General features: G+C 32.5%; 2 protein-coding genes and 1 non-coding gene across 3 annotated transcripts; 2 read left to right on the forward strand and 1 right to left on the reverse strand.

Annotated features, from left to right (window-relative positions):
- The first annotated feature begins 3,539 nt into the window (after nucleotides 1-3,539).
- On the forward strand, nucleotides 3,540-6,809 carry CBL9 (calcineurin B-like protein 9). The gene is made up of 9 exons (XM_079055370.1): nucleotides 3,540-3,755; nucleotides 4,481-4,590; nucleotides 4,714-4,796; nucleotides 4,947-5,006; nucleotides 5,678-5,786; nucleotides 5,885-5,937; nucleotides 6,023-6,103; nucleotides 6,310-6,422; nucleotides 6,534-6,809. Exons 2-9 carry the CDS (start codon nucleotides 4,512-4,514, stop codon nucleotides 6,595-6,597), a joined length of 642 nt encoding a protein of 213 aa, XP_078911496.1. The 5' UTR covers nucleotides 3,540-3,755; nucleotides 4,481-4,511; the 3' UTR covers nucleotides 6,598-6,809.
- Nucleotides 6,810-12,207: 5,398 nt separating this feature from the next.
- Nucleotides 12,208-16,204, forward strand: LOC145120600 (glycine-rich protein). The gene is made up of 13 exons (XM_079056405.1): nucleotides 12,208-12,799; nucleotides 13,452-13,708; nucleotides 13,867-13,932; nucleotides 14,036-14,114; nucleotides 14,267-14,346; nucleotides 14,431-14,454; nucleotides 14,592-14,716; nucleotides 14,912-15,128; nucleotides 15,213-15,266; nucleotides 15,359-15,405; nucleotides 15,495-15,579; nucleotides 15,666-15,729; nucleotides 15,810-16,204. The coding sequence occupies exons 1-13, from the start codon at nucleotides 12,364-12,366 to the stop codon at nucleotides 15,911-15,913; spliced, it is 1,638 nt and encodes a 545-aa protein (XP_078912531.1). The 5' UTR covers nucleotides 12,208-12,363; the 3' UTR covers nucleotides 15,914-16,204.
- Nucleotides 16,205-21,249: 5,045 nt separating this feature from the next.
- Nucleotides 21,250-21,356, reverse strand: LOC145123021 (small nucleolar RNA R71). The gene has a single exon (XR_013714901.1). It is a non-coding gene; the product is annotated as a small nucleolar RNA R71 (small nucleolar RNA).
- Nucleotides 21,357-21,890: the final 534 nt, after the last annotated feature.

Here is a 21,890-nt window from a genome sequence, read left to right on the forward strand (position 1 = left end):
CTGTTATGATAGACTAGTTACAATTATGTTTTTTTTTTGTTAAGGATATGTTTCAGAAATTGTTTTTTTATTATTATTAAATACTTTTATGCACATTGGTTTTTAAATAGTATATTAAAATAATTTAAGTATATTCTATTTTCAGTCTCCAACATCCGACGATTCGAATGATCATGATGAGTTGCCTATAGAGTATGTTATACCACACCTTGAAGACGAGCAATGACGTCTTGTTGATACGACTGCATTAGAAATAATTTGTGATTATCAATGTGCTAAACAATGAATGGTAATACTGGAAATCTCATTACCGCCTTCACCGGCTGAGGACCAGAGAAAAGTAGCATTGTATAACATGCAAATGCTCCCTATTATCATGTCTGAAGATATACGACAATTTATGAACACAATGGAAATCATCGAAGAAACATGTAGGGCAACTCCAACAGTAGAAGATCGAGTCGAATTGACTGATAATGGTTTCAAACTAATTGAGACCTACATGGAATTGTTTGAAAATCATGTAGACACGGCTAGTTTGCATCGGATGCAAGTTCCCAGTTATCGGCCACAAATATAATCTAATTTTAAATATGAATATTGTAATGTCTTTTCAAACTGAATTTTGTAAAATGAACGGTATGATTATTTAAACTAAAATGACAATTATCCTTTTTCATTAACATTATTGCAAATAGCGTTATTTAACCTGATACATACTTAAATTGGTTTCCACAAATCAGAAAATTGTAAGAGATACAGAGATACATATTTTGTTCCCGATCAACAAAATCTCCTCTAGTTCTAACAACGTCTGTTAGACGGCCCCGTTCTGCACGCAACTTATTGATCTCCTTATTTGCATTTTCAATCCACATCTTAGCTTGTTTTACTTCTTTCATCGCTTCTGCAACCCATTTTTCTTTTTCATTTACTTGTTCCGCTAGATCGTTTGCACATTGATTTAGTGTGCGACTTCTTTCAGAGTCCCTTTCGTTTTCTTCTTCAACAGTCTTCATAGCTTGGGAAACGTCATCAGACATTTTATTTGAGAGTGGGAAATATGGACCTTCCGGAAACAGGTTACTATCTGAACAAACATAACAATCTTCTTATTCACAATGCCAAACATCATCGTGTGATGAACTCACTCTAATTTTATTTCAACGTTGAGGATTCATGTTAGGTGAATTTTAAGGTCGAAAAGCAAGTGTCCGAAATAGCCATTCCGGAAAGTGGCTCCGGATCCGAAATGGGGTTCCGGAATAAGGATCTGAAATACTGTTAGAAATCATTTTTGATGTGAGTGTAAATATGCATGTAAGTATGTGTGTTAGTTCGCCTAAGGTTGTGAAGGTAAATAGGCAGGTTGCTAAATCAGTTTTGGTGTGGGTGTAAGTATGCGTGCTAGTTCGCCTAAGGTTGTGAATGTAAACAAACAGGTTGTTAAAGTTTTTTTCATGCTGACTCTTTGAGAAACTCATTTTGAAGCAGTTTTATAAGAGATAATTACGAATTACTTGATTGAAGGTAAGGTGCTAAGCACATATAGACACACACACACACACACACACACACACACACACATATATATATATATATATATATATATATATATCATACTATCATACTATATTATAAATGCAACATTTTTCCTTTAATCACATTCATTTGAAACTCCCATGACTTTTCAATTTCTTTTTAATAATAATTATAAATTGGTTAATAAGGTTAAATAAATATCGAACCTCAAGTGTAATCATATATAAACTAAATTTCAATATTAAAATAATATATTTACTTCTATTTATAAAGTTATATTTTTTTAACTTTTAACATACATAAGCAAAATCAGGAAAGTAAAAAAAAAAAAAAAAACTTAGATTTTTGTCATCTTGCTCCACTTTTTATTTCAAAAAGAAGTACGTAGTAGATGCAAAATGAGAAAGTAGAAAAATGAGAAAATGATTTTTTAAGGGAAAATGACATACCAAGGTAATTTTTTTTTTATTTTGTTCATGTTTAGGTAATTTATTAATATTTTTATGGTATATATTTGAACATTTAACTTGTTAAAGGAGGTGACAATGGTAATATGTAAACACATTTAACAAGTTAAATGTTCAAATATATACAAGAAAAAGTTGTCTAAATATTAACAATTTGTTTTTTACAAATTTCTTAATACTTTTTATAAATTTGTACAACATTTTTATGATATATTTTTTCCTATAGTTTTTTCTAATACAATGTCGATCAGTTCTAAACTCCATGTTTTAATTAATAAATGATATTTTGTAAAATATTTTATATAGCTTCTTAGATTTTTTTTCTTTTGTTTTTAAGCATATGCAATATTTTTAAAGTAAATAGTATCTAACAATAAAATTAAATATGTAATAATAAGTATGTAGGATCTCTTAAAAAATAAAAAGAAAGTATAACATAGCAAATAAAAAAAACTATATAATGTAAATGTTTTAAAATTATTACAACTTTTTATAATTTTTAATTAGAAGTTTATAAACTTTTTAATTTTTTAATACAATGTTTTAAACTAATATTTAACAAAAGTGTTTTAAATGTTATAAAACAAAGGTATTAAATTGTCATACGAAATCTATGAAAGGCTTTAAAAATGTTGTAAAAGAAATTTTAGAAATAGTTGTATGAAAGTTATAAAAAAAATTATATGAAAATGTAAAAAAAAAATAAAAAACTTGTAAATTTTTTAAAAGCATTTGTATGGAAATTCTATGAAAGTATAAAAATGTTAAAAAAAATTATAAACAAAGTTTAAAACATAGTATTAGAAAAAACTATAGGAAAAAAAAATCATAAAACTATTGTAAGAAGTTATACAAAATCTTAAAAAATTAAAAAAAAAAATTGTTCACATTTAGACAACTTTCCTTTTTACACATTTAACAATTTAATTTGTTAAATGTATTAACATATTATCATTGTCACCTGCTATAACATGTGACAATGATAATATATAAACACATTTAACAAGTTAAATGATCAAATGTATAAAAAAAATTGTCTAAACATGAACAAAACGAAAAAATAATTACTCTCGCAAATCATTTTTCATTTTTTTACCCGATAACCTATTATGTGCCTATTTTCCGGCCCATTTTGCATCCCACTTTATCCGTCAAGCCGAAGCCAATTTCTTACCCATTGCAATCTCTGGAGCTCATTTGCGGATTTCGATCATGACAACTATTTTGGTGATTTGATTAACGTTACTATTTTTTTTTTTAAAATAACAAATAAGATTATCTTTTTCTTATATCATTATATATGCCTAAAACATTTTAGTTCTAGAAAAAATAGAATTAATCATCTTGTTTAATTCAACCTTTGACAACTTTACGTCAAATATGATCAAAGGTATATTCTCATTTGTTCGAAGAAAATCAAAAGACTTCTACTTCTACCATTACAACTTTTCAGCATCACGTGCTACTCACGTGATTCACACCCACCTCTAAATCCAGATAAATGCAAATTGAGGCTTCTTTTCTCCTCACTTCTCACCGCGTCTTTCTCTCTTTTCCCACTCTGTGTGTGTAGACAAACCTGCGGAAAATCTTTAGAGCTTTCCTCGATCAAATCCCTTTAGATTCAATCGCAATCGACATACACTATAAACCACTTCGTAATCTCCAAAAAACTCTGTGTATTACAGGTCCCTGCATCTGCAAAATTCATCTCTCTCCGATGGGGTGGATCTTCTCCTTCCTCTGGTATGCAATCTCTAGATTTCAGTTTAGTATGATCAAATTGAGTATGCGGTTGATTATTCATGTTTATTTAGGGAATTTTTGTATTTTTGATTTTTTATTTATTTGGAAGAGGATTTAAACTTGAAGGGGTTGGTGGGGAGAGCACAAGTGATGTTTTTGAACTGGATTTGTCTTCAAATTCGGTGTTTATCATTGTTGTATGATTTTTTTATCATTTGTTTCCTTGATTTTTTAATAATATGTGAATTTTTCGGGCCGGGTGCTTTAGCCTTGGTAGCTCCGAGTAGAAACTGTCCGAGGTTAATTTTCAGATCTAGGGTTTTGTTAGCTTGTTCTATTGAAGTATATATAAACTCTAATCTCTATTTATTTTTTGTTATAGCATGATTGAAAGAGATAAATGGGAGTTCATCTTCATTTTATACTATTAGTTGTTCTGAATTTGGGAATGAGATGGTTTTTTTTGCCCTAGATGAAAATATCCTAAACCAGTCATCATATTGTAGTAATGCTAACAGTATAAGTAAAAATTCTTGATCATGTATTATCAACCTATGGAATTCTGATATACATATACTCCTCCTTTGGCTCCCATTGTTGATTTTCGTGTAGCAACCTGGTTTATAAACTCTTAAACTCTTATGATTTGTAAAGATGGTGTTTTTTCTTCTGTTATTTTATTTGGTGGAGTAACTGATTAGTTTTTGGGTTTACAATTATGTCAGTCAAGGCTGAGAGGTTTCCTCTCTTGTCTAAATGGGCTGCTTTCATTCTACTGTAAGAAAACCGGTTCCTGGGCATGAAAATCCAACTATTCTTGCTTCTCAAACAGCTTGTAAGTTGATCTTTCTTTCATTTATCATGTCATTATTGTAGCAAAATTTCATCCATTTTAATTGGTGGATTTTGCTTATATTACCTTTCATAATCATCTTTTTTGTCTTTTTTGTCTCTTTAGTCAGTGTTAGTGAAGTTGAAGCACTATTTGAGCTCTTCAAGAGCATAAGCAGCTCTGTAATCGATGATGGATTAATTAACAAGGTAACCCTTATTTCCTTTAATTTTCTCTTCTCAACATGAAACTATTTAAATATCTACTTTTCCTACCCTTCACTCTTATTTCTTAGCTTATCATTATGAGTTCTAGTTTTGATTTTTTTTTTTGTAACATCACTCATTCACTCTTAACAGGAAGAATTTCAGTTAGCACTGTTCAAAAACAGGAAGAAAGAGAATCTTTTTGCGAACAGGGTATGAATTATGATTTTCAGTTTCTGTGAATATTTTGTTATTATAAAGAAATGATTAATGTTATGTTGCCTTCTCACTTTGCTTATCTCTAACTCCATGCAATTACTTTTGGCAACTTAATGAATTAGATTTTCCATTTTAGACAGAATTTCATGTAAAACTTCACTATGAATAACTGCATGCTTCTATTATATATTTGATTTGTCCTTTATCTGATACTTTGTAGTTACTCATGATTTTTCTATTTGCCAAGTGTTGTGTCTTTCATGCTGTCTGATAACACCTGAAAACTGTTTTTAATATCAGTGATAAAGACATATTTAACCTAACCATATAACTTTTGTTTAATTATCAAAAATGCACATCAACAAATAATTAAACATGCAACCTTTTGTTTTTAACCCTATTAAGACTACATCATTGTCCACATGCTAATCACTTAAATTGGATACAAATTAAGATTTAGACTGATATGCATGCGATTAGTAGCTATATAATAATTGTTTTTGTCTTTTCCAATAAATGATCTCTATTACATTTCCAAATTAGGTTTTCTTCTAAAAGAAAAGAGTTTTCCTGTTTTGGTAATTTATATAAACCAAATTCAATTTTCTTGTTATATGTATACATGAATATGCATACAAAATGACATTTTTTTTATATAATTTCAGATATTTGATCTTTTTGACGTGAAGCAGAAGGGCGTTATTGATTTTGGTGACTTTGTTAGAGCACTTAATGTTTTCCATCCAAATGCCCCTCAAGAAGACAAAATCAGTTGTAAGTTAATTTATAATGATTAATAATGTCCAAAAAGTATAACATTTATAGATTTCCCATAAATTATTATTATGATTACTAATTTTTTCTTGTTTCAGTTTGTTTCAAGCTTTATGACATGGATGGAACAGGATTCATAGAGCGCCAGGAGGTACTATTCTACTAATTTTATGCACAAATATAAAAATTACAACATTTATTTTGTAATTTATATTTTTCATGTATATTTTTTATAGGTTAAGCAAATGTTGATTGCACTTTTATGTGAGTCTGAGTTGAAGCTGGCTGATGATACCATTGAGGTTATACTTGATAAGGTAAGTTTCTTTGAGTAAATTACAAAAATGGTCCCTGTGCTTTCTGAACTTTACTATTATTGGTAAAAAAACTAAAACCTTTTTCAAATTTGGTCCCTGGAATCTTGAAATAAGGATGGGGATCATTTTTTTTTGTTTATTATGACATGAGTATTTACTTGAGTGGTAAAAGGGTATAATTGGTATTTCCATATTTTTGAGCACAGACGTTTTCAGAAGCGGATGTAGACCAGGATGGGAAGATAGACAAATCAGAATGGCATAATTTTGTGACTAAAAATCCTTCTTTGTTAAAGATCATGACTCTTCCATATCTGAGGTAAATATTATATCTAGACATTTTGGTATATTTTCTAAAGAAAGGAAATATATAAATGAATCTTTGTTGCATAACATATATTGATGAAAGAAAGTGATGTTAAAAATGTAGGGACATTACAACAACTTTTCCAAGTTTTGTGTTCAATTCAGAAGTTGAAGAGATTGCTACATGAATGAAGTAAAAATGTTTGTTTGTTTGTTATTATTTTGATATTCATCTTTTGAAGGAAGACTAGAATTTTACTTACTTATGATTGCCTGGTTTTGGTATATTGGCTTTTTGAGGAGAAACGTTGTTTGTTAGCTTAACACTTTACAATGGTTGGAGTATTTTTTCCTTTTCTTTTTTTAAATATAAGAAGAAATCATGATCATTGTTACCCAAGATGTAGATTTAATTTGATATGATCCGTTCTATTTAGATGATGTCAATCATCCACTCAAAAAATGTAAATCTCGTTATGTTGAAATTTCTTTTGTTTCTTGTAATTTGCTTATAAAGAAAATCTCTTTTTATCTCATTTATTATTATTGTTTTTGAAAATATTGTTAACATGTAAAATTTCTTTTTGTTTTGCTTTTAAGTGCTATGGCCACAATGGAATATCTATCCCTTTTGCAATCCAATACATTGCATTTTATTCATCATTTGCAGTCTTTTATACTTTTACTTATTATTACATTACATTCCAAACAAAGTACATCAAGCTATCAACTTTTATATAGTTTCTTGGTGAACAATACATTTCAAACAAGAGTCAAAAGCCATCAATAACATTAATTCATTACATCACATACTAAACCAAAACATTAGAGTCCATACTAGAACCTAATATAATCAAGATTGAAAGGCCATACATACAAGATACATCATGCTATCAGTAACATACCATACCAAGCTTACAATGACCCTGATAGCCAGTCTAACTCCACCTTCCTTCTTAACATCTACATCTTTAGTTGTTTGGTCCCTCCAAAGCAAAGCTTGTGTAGTTTATGAAATTGTCTTTCTTTGTACCATTGGTTGGATAATATTTGCAATCCTTTGATTTGTCATGTAGGTATTCACAATAAAAGATATAAAACTACCCCTGACAATGGAGCGGGTTTTGACCATGATCCGATCCAAACCCGTAAGAATTATATGGGTTTGGAGCTTAGTTTTTGATTCGTTTGCTTGTTAACGACACATACCTGCTAACAATTTTATTAAAAAGGTCGGGTATGGATCATCGCCGACCCACTCCATTTTTAACCCGCCCCTTATAAATTTTAGAATTATACATTTATACTTTATATTAATTAACGTTTAATTTTAATTCCAATCCAACATCCAAAGGGCAAAGGCCAAAGGAAAAACTGCTTTTACCTAGGATTCGAGAAGTCGATTTCTACCAAGAATCATGATGCCATTCAATTTATACTCATCCAGGAATCGCCAATTCCATTTATAAATCAATAAAATCATTTATTAACAGGAAGAAAGTTTGCAATTGTTATTCGATATCATTACAATCGATAGTCATAAATCAATCGAAAGTTGTTGCAATAGTGATTTTTAATTCCAATCGAAATTCCTCGAGTACGTAATGTCCTTTTTTAAATAAACTATTGTTTTATTTAAAAAATGTTATTTTAAGTATTAAGCTATAATATACATTTTTTTTATTTAAGAAATGTTATTTTAAGAATTAAGTAATTGTGTTTGATTATTCAAAAAAAAAAAAGATGGATTACGGGGCAGGTTTGGTGGATAAGGGTATGAATTTGATTATTCAAAACCCTGCGGGTTACAAAGCATGTTTCGATCGGATTTTGAAATTTGTTAAAGGGTTTGGATTAAGGTTGATTCGCCCCAAACCCGCTCCATTGTCAGGTCCATATAAAACATATGGTTGCGTTTTTTATGGAAAAATCTCTACTTTTCCAAGAAAAGTTGAAGTTTTGAAAATGCGTTTCGTTTGATGACTTTTCCAAAATTTTCTTGTGTTATCCAAAATTACAAAAAACTTCGAAAACTGATAGTTATTATTTTCCACAATTTATCGTGTTTTCCAAAATTACAAAAAACTTGAAAGCTCACACCCCATGCTCCAACTCCCAACCCACACTCCATGACCCATTCTCTCTCAAACTCTATCCCAAACCTCTGTGATCCGACTCTAAGTCTCGAGCATCTTAGTGAGGTGTTGCGGCATTGGAAATCCCGACAAAAAGAAGTATTTAGAGTCGAAGTCCTGTTCGTGAATTTTCGACTTTTTGCTAGAAACTTTGTTGTTTAAAAGGGATAAGCTGAAGTATTAGTCGGTGAGCTAGCTTTCATGTGGATCTTTCACCTTAATCAAGTGAGTGCATAATTACTTTCATGAACATGATTTTAATACAAGTATTTATTAGAAGTATTAAATATATGTTGCAAGTTTATATGTGAATTAAATGTTTATTATCTGAAATATGTGTTAAATGTTTAATTGATAACATACGTTGTGTGAACCAGATATGGTTAAATATGTGTTAAATAGTATATGTAGTATTATTATGTGATAATCTTAATAGAAGTACTATTACTTAAAAGATTAATATTAAGTACCCGATACTCTGCAATTAAATATATACACTAAATTAGGATATTATTGTCTAAACATAGTTGATATTGAAAATTGATTACAATGATTGTAGTCTAGTCTAGTTTCCAAACTAAGACATATAAAGGATGCTTAGATCCAATTAAGTTGGGTAATAATATAGTTGTATATTGTATTGAGATAAGTGACATAAACAGGAAAAAGTTTTTTGGATGATGATTACAAGCATTATAGTTTTCTCTAGTGATGGAGTAAGACTTATAAAGAATACTTAGTTCAAGTTGAAAGAGTGCTTAGTTATACCCTGTATTATAAAGATATTACATAGGCAGGAAATTTGACTACAAGTATTGTAATATTGTTTAGTTTTACACTAAGGCCCAAATGAGATGCTTAGTTCAATTAAGTTTGGATAATGAGTAACATCATATTAAAGGTATGTGTGAGATGAAAACGGAGAGTAGAACTCTGTTCGATAACACTGATGATTGGTGGGGTGCATTTTACATACATGAGTACTATATTAATGTTCTCCCTTCTTTTAGACAGTCGGACTTGGTGTGTCTGTTTTAGACATACCAATATGGTGTGTATGTATCAGACCACTGCTAGGTATGTCTGAGTCATCTAACGGAGTATAGACGACCACCCATGATTAAATCTAGTCTTGTGGTGTTAATGAATTATACTAATTCAAATAAATAGGATTATATGTTCATTCAAGTACTCCATCCCCCACATGGTTGCATTTATTGACTAACGCCTGATGCCAAAGAATCATCGAATCAGTATAGTTGACTTGTTGCTTACAGTGATCCATCATGATAGATCTTTTAAGATCACCTTTATAGGATCAATATGTGAGGATCGGTGAGATGGGTAGCTAAGGGTAAAGTGTCTTTTATACTTTTAGTTAGTTTCTTGGTCGGTGAACATTACATTACATTCCAAAGAATATACATCAAAACTATTCTAATAACATTAATTTCTTGTTAAACATTACATTATAAACAAGAAAAGAATCAAAAGCCATCAATAACATTAATTTATTACACTACGTACTAAACCAAAACATTAGAGTCCATACTAGTACCTAACATATTCAAGAGTCAAAGGCCATACATATAAGATACATTATGCTATCAGTAACCAAAACATTAGTCCATACTAGTACCTAACATATTCAAGAGTCAAAGGCCATACATATAAGATACATTATGCTATCAATAACATAAGAGTCAACATTACAACCAAACATTAAACATACCAAGTCTACAATGAAATGGCCCTAATAGCCGATCTAACTCCACCTTCCTTCTTAAATCTACATCTCCCTAGAAAGCTTGTGTAGTTTATGAATTTGTCTTTGTATCATTACAGGCTGATTAGAAAAGTATTTGCAATCCTTTGATTTGTCATCATGTAGGTATGTAATATAAAAAAGATATAAAAACTGTGGTTTTGATTTGTCATCTTGTAGGTATGTAATAAAAAAAAGATATAAAAACTGTGGTTACGTTTGGTTTTGAAAATTCTCTAGTTTTCAAAAAAAAAAAAAAAAAACAAAATTTTGATAATGTGTTTGGTTTGATGACTTTTTCCAAAATTTTCTTGGAAAATATATTTTTTTTCCTTTTTTTCTAGAATTACAAACAACTTGGAAACTGATAACTATTATTTTCCATACTTTTTCATGTCAATTTTTTTTTAAAAATATATAAACACACACCCAACACAACTCTGGTGGTGAAGTTAGGTAGGGTGTGCACAAAAAATCCGTTCGTAAACCGAAAACCGGTTCACCATGAACCGATGAATCGAACCGCCGATTTGCATCGATTCAAAATTATTATCATTGGGACCGGTCTAGGACCGATTTAATCTGAACCAAATTTTCTAGAGATGAATATTATCGCTTTTTTGTTTTTTCTAACGACTATATAGCCGTTTTGGGCTGTTAGAGGCTCGTTTTTGGTCCCTTTTGTCCATATTAACCATTCCTTGATAGTATATATACATATTATATGTTGATGGTTAATCAAATTACTAAAGAACTCTCTTAGATAAAAAAAAAGCGAAGTCGAGCTAATGATCCAACTTCCATTGTTGTTGAACATTCATCAAATCAATATTACCATTGTTGCCATCAAAGAAACAAATAAAAACCTAGAGATTAGAGATTTGGTGCATATATGATTAGTGTATATTATCAAGTGGTCTAAAAAAGTGCGATGCAAGAAATGTGGTGTTTTTTTATAAGGAAGAAGAGAATGCAACATTGAAAACTCATATGAACAAGAGATGCCCATCAGTGAAATTTAGGCTGGGGCATAATTAAACAACAATGAAGAAAGATACTACATTGTGGAATTACAAAGAGGCTAAAGTTCGGGATAGGATGACAAAGTTCGTGATTCAAGAATGCTTGCCTTTTGACCACTTCAACAATAAGTGATTAACTTCACTCATCCAAGATACTCTCCAACTGAGATATTGACATGTAAGTCGTACATTCCTTAGACGCGATTGTATTGAAATGTGGCAACCGGCAAAAAATAAAATAATTTTAGGATTTCAAGTTCTAGAAAACGTTGTAAATTTAACTTGTGATGTTTGGACGTCTCCTCACAGTTCACCGGATGCGTACCTTTGCGTTACTGCTCATTGGATATATCTAAAACTTGGGTAACGATAAAGTTAGCATATGATTACGTTTGAATTGTTTGAATATCCGCATATTGGTAGAAATTTATATAAAATTTTAGATTGTGTGATCAAAACTTATAAACTTCAAGGAAGATTTTTTCTATATCTTTTGATAATGCATCGAACAACACTGTTGCAATTGAAAAACTAAAATTAAAATATAAACCAATTTACGACTTTTTTTTTTTTTTTCTCATATTCGATGTGATTCACGTATCATTTGGTTGTGCAAATAGATCCAAATCCAAACCATGTGTTTTGTGATTTGTGCTGCGTAGAAACGTAGATTGTGGCCAAACAATTCAAAGGCAATAGGCAAGTTTGTGAATGAGCCGCAATCAATCCCAAATAGATCCGAATCCAAATTATGTGTTTTGGGTTAAGGAGAAACGTAATTGGGCCTTATACAGGCCCAATAAAGAAACACGTGCGAATCACATGATAAACATGACTCCTTGACCTTTGTATGTTAAGTGCAAATCCGCCCTGGCTCACAAAATCACACCCAAAATTGTTACACTCTTCCCCCTTTTCTCTCTTCCCTCTGACATTACTTCACAAATCAAACTTTCCAATTCACAGCACCCAACCCAACAAAGATCGAACAACACTTACAGAAAAATCTGTAAATTCTGACGCCTCCCATTCATGGATTTATCGGAGCAAGAGGTAGACTTGTTCGGTGATTTAGAATTCGAAAACGAAGATACCCATAAAAAGGAAGAAGATAGCCAACAATCCTCGTCGTCTTCTTCATCATCGTCATCTGGAGGGTCATCTTCCTCATATTCATCTTCCAATCGGAGCAGTAGCGGAGGAGCGGGAAGTGGCAGTGGTAGTGATAGCAGCGGCGGTGGTTCTGTCAGCGGTGGCGCTGCTGGCGGCGATGGTGGTGGTAGGGCTGTGGCTGGGGCTGAAGAAGTGGAGGAAGAGGAGGATAATGGTGAAGTGAAGTCAAGTTATTATAATCAACAGTATGGTTATGATGATGATTATAATGTTGTTGAAGAAGATAAAGATTTGTTTGGGTCTGACAATGAAGAATATATTAAAACCCAAATTGCTAGCCCTTTTCCTGTTCCTGGTAATCAATTTATTTTGTGTATTCGTTTATTCCAATTCAAACTTTTCAATTTGGAGAATGTAAAGAGGAAATATAATCATTACTTGGAAACTTACCTATGCATCTTTACATAACTTTTTCCAAAGGGTTTGTTTTTCTGAAACCATTTTACTCATTCTGTACTGAAAAACATTTAATTTTGAAGCATGTAACTTGAAAAATTTCAAGTTTTGAGGATCATCCATGTGGTTGAAGATGCTCTTTTGCTAAGGTAGCATGAATTTTACGCAAACAAAGGAAAAATGATTGATTTTTGTTATTCCTTTAGCCAAATTGTTGTTAGTGATGGAACTTTAAGCTTTAAGGCTATTCCCAGAGTTCTCATTATGAGTACTAAATTTGGTAGTATGTTGTATCTGTATATATGGCCTTAAGACAATCTTGATTTGGTATAGGTTGATTTCAAATTTTCAATACCATACTACTTACTACAATTTCATGATTTGAATATCAACTTCCATGATTTGATAAAGAATTGAAAAAGTTTTCTACTTTATGAAATACGATAGACCTTATATAAATTCCCATTTCTTTTCATATCCATATGGAATATGCATACACACCTTCATCCACTTTACCTAATCTTTACATTTTAAACCATGTGAATTTACAGTTTTACCCCAACCCCCACCTCGTAACACAAACAACCCAAGTAGAGGTGGTTTTGGGCGTGGTGGTAGGTGGCAAAATGACAGAGGAGGAGCTGGCATCCTTCCTAGGCCTGGAGGCCCTGGACCTTTTGCACAGAGGCAAAATTACGGATATGGGTCTAAGTTTTATACCCCTCGTAATGATGAACGCTTTGTTTCTGAACTCAAGTTTTCAAAGAGTGAAGAAACATTATCAAGGAAAGTCATAGCATTTCAAGAGGTAAAACATGTCTCATCACATGTTTCTTTTTAGGTTATATACATTCATGAATGTTGCTAGGTTTTTCTTGTATTTGTGTCAATTCTGAAATAGTTGTAATATAAATTATTATACTTTCCAATTTAAGGATTTTTTTGGATGGTTTCAATTTCATGTAGCCCTCTGAACTTGGTTGCTATAGCCGTGTGGAAAGTGGAGAAGTTTACTTTGATGATAGTAGTTTGGTGAGTCTTGTTTATATCTTAATTTTGATGACTACATGATATATTAAAAAGATAAAAGCTTTTTTCAAAATTCGTAAGTTTACACTTTGTTTTACACTCTCAGAGGCTTTTCAAGAGACTTATTACCGAAGATGTAGGGGCTGATTTGAACCAAGGTTTTGATACTTTTATTGAGAAGAAAGGTAATTAAGTTAAAGTAGCAACTTTTTGTTGCATATAGATATATATATAGTAATGATTTTAAGTTTGCTATAGCCTATAGCCTATAGGGTTTTTATGTAAAGGTATTTACTTTGCAGCCGATCTTTTGTTGTTTTTCTTATATTGGCTCTAGATTTGGGATCCCAGGGCTTTGGTGATCTTCTTGCTTGCATTCGAAGCAAAAATATTCCCTTACAAAATATGCACTTTGTGGTGAGTGTTTTTTTTGTGTTTGTTTCTTTATTTGCCTCACATTATCTTTCAAGAAACTAACTTTATGTATTTGTTTCTTCACAGACTTATCGAAACAACCTCAATAAGGTAATTTCTTACAACTTTTAGTCAAACTTTATGATTCATCAACATACATGTAGAGATTTGTTTCCTTATGGAATAAAAAAGATGTTGATTTGTTGTGAAATGAATCAAGTGTACAAAGGGTTTGTGTTTATTTGCAGATATTGGCAACTGCTTATTTGAGGCATGAGCCATGGGAAATGGGAGTGCATAAAAGGAAAGGTGTTGTGTATCTTGATGTACATAAATTGCCTGAAAGGCCACAAAGTGAGCTGGATCGTAGGAGGTATTATTATTAAGTGTGTGTGTGTGTGTGTGTTTAAAAGGGTTTCTATAAATCTTTTTTGTTAAACATTGAGAAAAGTAAACCTATTGTTTGTGTTAGTTTATAAGAATATGCATAGCTTATTGGGTTTTGAAATGAATGTTAGTATTATAATTTATAAGGGTGTTGAAGAATACATTTTTTTATTGAATTTAGATGTTATTGGGGATATTGTTTTGAGACACTTGCTACTGAAGATCCAACAAGAGATGATGGAGAAGGGATACATGATGTGAATGCAAATGTTGAATATTGTTCTGTGATTAAAACCAAATTAGGTGCACACCGGATTTTAATGGGTGCTGAAATGGACTGCTGTGATTCAACTGATGAAGGAAGGAGATTTTATGTGGAACTCAAAACAAGTCGTGAGGTTAGTGATTTTTTATTAGCCCAAAATGATAAAAAAAAAAAAAAAAGATATAAGATGTTTGACTTTTTTGGTATGAATTTGCAGTTGGATTACCACACTGAAGAAAGATTTGAGAGGGAAAAGTTGCTCAAGTTTTGGGTATATTATTCTACATTATAAATATTTTGAAAGTTTCAAGGGTATTTATAATATCTTTGTTTGGGAATATTTATTTATTTATAAAATTACAGATCCAATCTTTTCTTGCTGGTGTCCCTTATATCGTCATTGGATATAGGTATGTATGTATGTCTCATTAATTAATATAAAAGAAAAAATAATTATATTTAGCAAATAAGATTTAAATAAATCATTTCTTTCTTGCAGGGATGATTCTGGTAGGCTTGTACGTACAGAGAGATTAAGAACCAAAGATATAACTCATAGGGTCAAAATGAAAAATTATTGGCAGGTAATCTTAAATTACCTATTTACCCCTCCTCCTAAGTCCTAAAACATTTAATGTGATTATGTGTCTTGAATCTGATTGATGAACAGGGAGGGGTATGCTTAGCATTTGCTGATGAGGTTTTATGCTGGCTTTATGGCACAGTTAAAGAGAGTAAGATTTTTGCATTTTTGTATTTTCTATCAAGGGGTATTTTAGTCTTTTTGTTAATCTATTGTTTTGGCATATAACAGATGAAGACTACATATTGCAATTTGCTGCACCATTTACTCGTTTGGAGCTTCTACAGGCACAATCTTGCCCACAAGAAATAACTGATCATGTTCAACAACTATGAATATGAAACACTCTTTTGTTGAACAAATCATGAAAAAAGATTTACCTAAATTAAGTTTAAGACCATATGCAAAGTCTTATTATATATAGATGAAAGAATGCCCTGAGGCCAAAAATGCCTCTTTTGAATTCTGGGCATGTTGATTTTCAGCAGGATATATAATATATTTATAGGCATAGCTCAACAGATGAGGGAAATTGAATGTTTAAATTTGAATATGTGATAATAACATATTATTATGTACTTGTAATGAATTGAATGATCTAACTTTTGTTTCTAAGGTTTTTGCTACTAGTATTTGTTGTGGAAAGTGTATCAATTCAATTGGCTGCTTCTTCGACAATCAATAAGTTGCATCTTCATTTTCATCCATCATAAATACATAATAACTAAATGTGCTTCTTGGGTCATATGTATCACTAGCATAATCTACATAGTGAGACCATATAAGATTTCCTTTGTTTTCTTGTACATGATTTCATAGTCCAAATACCCTTTTATTCGGGCATCTTTGGAAGCCTTATGTTGCCCAATACCCTTTTTATTTGGCATGTTTCAATCTGTAAATTCCATTGGTTGTTCAACATACACTTCTTCATCAAGGTCTCCATGTGAAAGTGATATCTTTTGGTATCACTAACCTTGCTTTTTGGTTCTCCAACTCCCCATGCTCATTAAGAATGGTTTTATAAACCAACAAAATTTCATGTGTGTTTTTCTTCACAATCGACCTCAATTCGTTTTGTTTTCCAAAGGCACTATCCATTGCCTCTCCTTCACTACTTCAAAATCAACATGATCAAAAGATACATAATTACAAATTTGCAACAAGTTCATCTTCAATGTTATCCATGTCTCCACCACTCATATAGACATCCGTCCATCTTGGAAATTTTGTGATTCTTATATTTCTTGTATCACTACTACAACGTGCTTCATAAATTTTGGTTAATAGGGGTTAAAGATACGTTTTTGTAATGAGATACGACGTATCCAAAACTTATTATCAGATTTTGGAGGCTTAAAAAGGGAGATAATCTCTTACACCTTGTTCTTGACTTCAATGTAAGGAGAAAAGAGAAGGGAAGCATAGAGAACTAGAAAGAAAAGAGAAATCATCTTGTTCCCAGAGATTATTTTTCGGAATGAATTGGAAAGAAAAGAAAAAAAAAAGAGGAGAATGGATGATCTTTTCTCCTAATCTTCCTCACAAATTGTAGGGATTTGAAAGGAAATAAGCTTAATCAAGACATTAAAACGTAATAAATTTTTTTTATTTCTTTTCGATTTAGAAACACCAAAATATAATTTTCTTTCTTTCTCGTCCTTTTCTTTTCTCTCCATATTTCCTTCCCCTTATTTTCTTTCTTTTACTAAAACTCAAGAACTAGGTGTAAAGGTTCTCATTATAACGTCGGGGATCTTGGTGCTAGGGTTTGGGGTTTCTTACACAAAGAAACTATGTAGAAAACAATCTTTAATCTAGATTATAAAGATAAGTGTTATCATTAAAGGCATTTCATTTACAAAAAGTCAATAAAAACCCATTGAAAAGTCATTTTATTTACATAATGAGGTCAAATTTAAAGACATTTCAGACGATGACACAATTTGTAAAATATATAAGATACATGAAAAACATCTTCAACCAATGATTTTTTTAGATGCAAATTATTAATAATCAACCTCATAAAGTGTTTTTTTACCATTACAATGAATAACTTATTGTGTCAATAATATCAATCATTTTTGTTTTACTATTTATTATTTTATTTTTTTTTGAGTTTCATGTTTTGTATAATTGATCATTGACTTAGTAATGTTCCATTTTGCTCCCTATTATATTATATAGATGTGACAATTGATGACAAGACACGACAAAAATACACGACACAAAACGAAATTGGGATGAAACTGAAATTTGAATTAGTGTTTGTGTCAAGTGTAAGAAACACGATGTCATGTCGTGTGGTGTTCGTGTTCAAATTTCGACACAAAATTAACACGATTTATCATTTGTTTGTCGTGTTTTTCGTGTTTGTCGTGTTATGTTGTAACATCCCAAAAATCAAAGATAAAAATTTCATTTTTATTATAATCAAAACATAGATGTAACTTGATTTAAACATTTAAAAACATCTCCAAGTAACACAGTTTTCAGAGTTAAATCCGAAAATCACATATTGCGGAAAACACGAGTATATGCGTTGCGATCAAGCCGGACCCTTCTCTTCCGAACTAGAAATACCTGAAACCAAAACCACAAACTGTAAGCGCGAAGCTTAGTGAGTTCCCCAAATACCACATACCATACCTATCAAACGAACCATACATATCATACCAAAATCATGAGCCATACATATCATACATATACCACAATCAATAAAGGTGCTATGTGTCATCCATAGTCTTGCCATTATGCCATGAGCCGCCTCGTGTTCTTCCTTGCCAGGTCGGGGCCAAAACCCTGGGTCTTACAGACAAGTGCCAGGAGCCACCTCTTGGTCTACCAGCAAGCATCACAAAGACAACTAGCATACAACCTACCACTACTAACTAATTAACTGCTAGATTTCAGACTCTGGTCTTGCATATAGTTTGCCATAAGTCGCCTCCTGGTCTTTCATACAACTGCCAAGGGTTCCCACTGGGTCTTCCTACAATACATAAACCAAATGGGCCGACATTGGTGCCTTCGACCCATAGAACAGTGAGGAGACTCACCTCGAATGCTGAAGCTCACTGCAAGAAATCCTTAGTTGTTGCCCTGACAACTTCCCGAGCTAACAATACCAAAATAACATCCAATTAGCAATTGGATTCCAAACCATGATCCATAATCCAAACTTAGGGTAAAATGACCATTTTACCCCTGGCCCAACAAGACTCGCAACTAAGGCCCAAGCCCAAAACCACAAGATCCATAAAAGCCCACTAAAGGCCCATTTTTCCAAATTGGGCCCAAACCCTTACATGGGCCTTTCCCTAAAGCCCATTTACTTTTTCTGAACAAAAACACATATTTATAGCTAAACAATACAAGCCCAAACAATAGTCCAAACTCGAAATGACAACTGATATTGCCATATTTATACATAGTTCTAGGCAATATTGATCTACATTCTATTTAATATTTTGGTTATTTGCATAGAATTATGGTACTTATAAGGATAAAATGTTATTTGCAGCCAAAATAAAGCATTTTAGAAGAAAGGGACTAGAAGTGACAATTTATGGAACATTGGAGGCTTGAAGCATAAAAGATGAAGTAATTCACGGAATATACTGGGGCCACGACGTGAACTTGATAATCACGACGTGGAATCGATCTTTTCAGAAGATAAGTACGCGAAGAAAGAATCCTTGGTGAATACGAATAATTCCTGAAGTCACGTCGTGGAGCTTCCTGCCACGACGTGGAACGTGATTTTCCAGAAAATATATAAACCCCTCTCCATTACGTTTTGGGAGACTTTTGGCGGAAGGAAGAGGTTCCAGGAGGCGATTTACAGCAGAAGCAAGGTCTTGGAAAAGGGTTTTCAACACCAAAAAGAGTAAAAGTTCATAATTCGTTTACTTGTTTGATGCTTATAGACATGTTTTCTTATTTGAGTTGTGTTTATATGTTAGATGCTACTATGAGCAGCTGAATCTAGCTACTCTTATCTAGCTAGATGAAGCTTCAAACTTATGAATAGCATAACTTTACATGGATTTATTTAGTTGGTGAATTGTTTGTGTTTGATTTATTGTCACCTAGCATGCTCATGTTGTTGCTTAAATTGCTTAAACTCATGTTATGTGTAGCTTAGTGACCATTAACTGCATGAACTTGATAACCTAGTAATTTAGTGAACATTGAATTGCTAGAGCTAGGATCGACCAAAATCTTAGTTAGTAATTGAAGTAATTAACCTTGCTGTGCTAGAGAACATAGATTATGACCATAATTGTGTTTGCATGATAAATCTTACATAGCATATTCATAAACATAATTGGTTCTGTGTTTAATTGTGTGTGACCATACATAGTTTTACATGAATTAATTAACTATTGTTAAATTTAGACCTAAATTACTAATATAATAATATCCAACTTAATAATCCATAATTATTAGCTAGCCGTAAGGACGAAGTGGATTCGAACTAGATAAGAGTGTCTTTTAATTATTGATTGAATTTGAGTTAAGCAAAATCAGATAAAAACCCATTTTTAGCTTGTTAATAATTAGATTAATTTAGTAGTAAATAGATTAATTAATAACACTGTTCCCTGTGATCGACACCCGACTTACCTAAGCTATACTGTAATCTGACTAGGTACACTGCCTACAAGTGCATAGTTAGTCTAAGTTTGTTAGGTTATAAATATTAAAATTAGTGGGTACTTCCGTGCACATCAAGTTTTTGGCGCCGTTGCCGGGGAACGGCTTAGTTTATTGTTTATTTATTTGCTTTAGATTAATCGATTTTTTTTGGGGTAAAACCCACAAAAAAAGTTATTTTTATAAGCATAGTTTTAATTTTTTTTTTACAGAAGTCACGACGTGGAGTATCCTTCCACGACGTGACACCTGTGATTCACAATTTTTTTTTCCTTTTTCTTAGTTCAGTTTTACGTTTTATTTTCTTTTCTTATTTCTGGAGTTCATGACCAGAGGTTCTAACACACCTTTGGTACCACCACTTGAAGATCCCGAGTCTACACTTCACAAAAAGAAGGATAAGAGCGTGAAAGAAGATCAAACACCAAAGAAGACACCTTTACAAGAGTTCAAATCAGTGTTCTCAAAGAAGTCGGGGAAGAAAACGGAGGAGTCAAGTTCATCTTCAAAGAACAAGAGCAAGCTTGAACACTTAGATCAAATACCCGTCCAAGCCGAGTCTGCGTACGATACCGAGCCTGAATTTGAATTACAAACAAGTGAACCCGAGAACGAGCTGGAGAACGAGATGGCAAACATTGATGAGATGGCCATGGGGGACTACAAGAAGCGCATTCGAGATGATGTGGGGCCGGGTTTAGTACATCCTACGATTCCTGCCAATGCCACATTCGAGTTGAAGGGACATATCCTTACTGCACTTAAGGATATCCCATTTTACGGGAAGGATCACGAGGATGCTTTCAAACACTTAGACGAGGTGAACGATATTGCGGATTATTTTAATACTCCCAATATCCCAAGGGAGACAGCTTTGCTAAGGATGCTACCAGTCACTTTCAAGGGAGCAGCAAAAGACTGGTTAAAGGCACTCCCACCTGGTACAATCACCACATGGGCCCAATTGCGCGAGAGATTTCTAGATCAGTTTTGTCCACCCTCCAAAATCTCTAAACTCAAGAAGGCAATTGCCAACTTTGAGCAAAATCCGGGGGAGTCATTATACGAGGCCTGGGAGCGCTACAAGGGGTTGTTAAGGAATTGTCCTCAACATGACCTGAATTTTCAGCAAGAAATGTCGATATTTTATGATGGGGTGAATGTCATGACTAGACAACTCCTTGATTCACAAGGACCACTAACAAAGAAGAACCCAATTCAGGCCAAGGAGCTGGTTGAAGAATTTTCAAAGCACTCTCATGAGTATCACAACCCAGGACGCGATGGAATGAAAGGCAGTGGAGGTACACAAACTGAAGAGATAGCTGCTGTGATGGCAATGCTTAGCACTATGGATAGGAGATTGACTCAAATGGACCAATCAATTCATGCAATTCGAGTTGGTTGCGAGAGATGTAGTGGCCCACACTTGACAAAGGATTGCAATATGGATGAATATGGGAACAAGAAAGCTCAAGTATGCTACTCAAGTGGGGACAAGTATGATGAAGATTGGAGAAAACCAAAGAAAGAGTGGCTGCCTTACGAAGAATACAAGAAGCAAAAAGAAGAGAAATTTAGGCAAACTAGCCGGGGCTTCTACCAAAGAGAGCAACCACTAGCTGAGAAGGAAACAGAATTAGAGACCATGTT

This window comes from Lactuca virosa, chromosome 6, assembly GCF_052849685.1.
Source record: "Lactuca virosa cultivar CGN04683 chromosome 6, Lactuca_virosa_CGN04683_v6, whole genome shotgun sequence".
In the NCBI taxonomy this organism is placed as follows: domain Eukaryota; kingdom Viridiplantae; phylum Streptophyta; class Magnoliopsida; order Asterales; family Asteraceae; genus Lactuca; species Lactuca virosa.

Bases quoted from the DNA above. Each gene is read 5' to 3' on its own strand.
- CBL9 (XM_079055370.1), top strand. From the start codon at position 4,512: ATGGGCTGCTTTCATTCTACTGTAAGAAAACCGGTTCCTGGGCATGAA. The intron at 4,591-4,713 runs GTAAGTTGATCT...TTGTCTCTTTAG, and splicing joins TCTTGCTTCTCAAACAGCTT to TCAGTGTTAGTGAAGTTGAA. The intron at 6,104-6,309 runs GTAAGTTTCTTT...TTTTGAGCACAG, and splicing joins TTGAGGTTATACTTGATAAG to ACGTTTTCAGAAGCGGATGT.
- LOC145120600 (XM_079056405.1), top strand. From the start codon at position 12,364: ATGGATTTATCGGAGCAAGAGGTAGACTTGTTCGGTGATTTAGAATTC. The intron at 12,800-13,451 runs GTAATCAATTTA...GTGAATTTACAG, and splicing joins TAGCCCTTTTCCTGTTCCTG to TTTTACCCCAACCCCCACCT. The intron at 13,709-13,866 runs GTAAAACATGTC...AATTTCATGTAG, and splicing joins AAGTCATAGCATTTCAAGAG to CCCTCTGAACTTGGTTGCTA.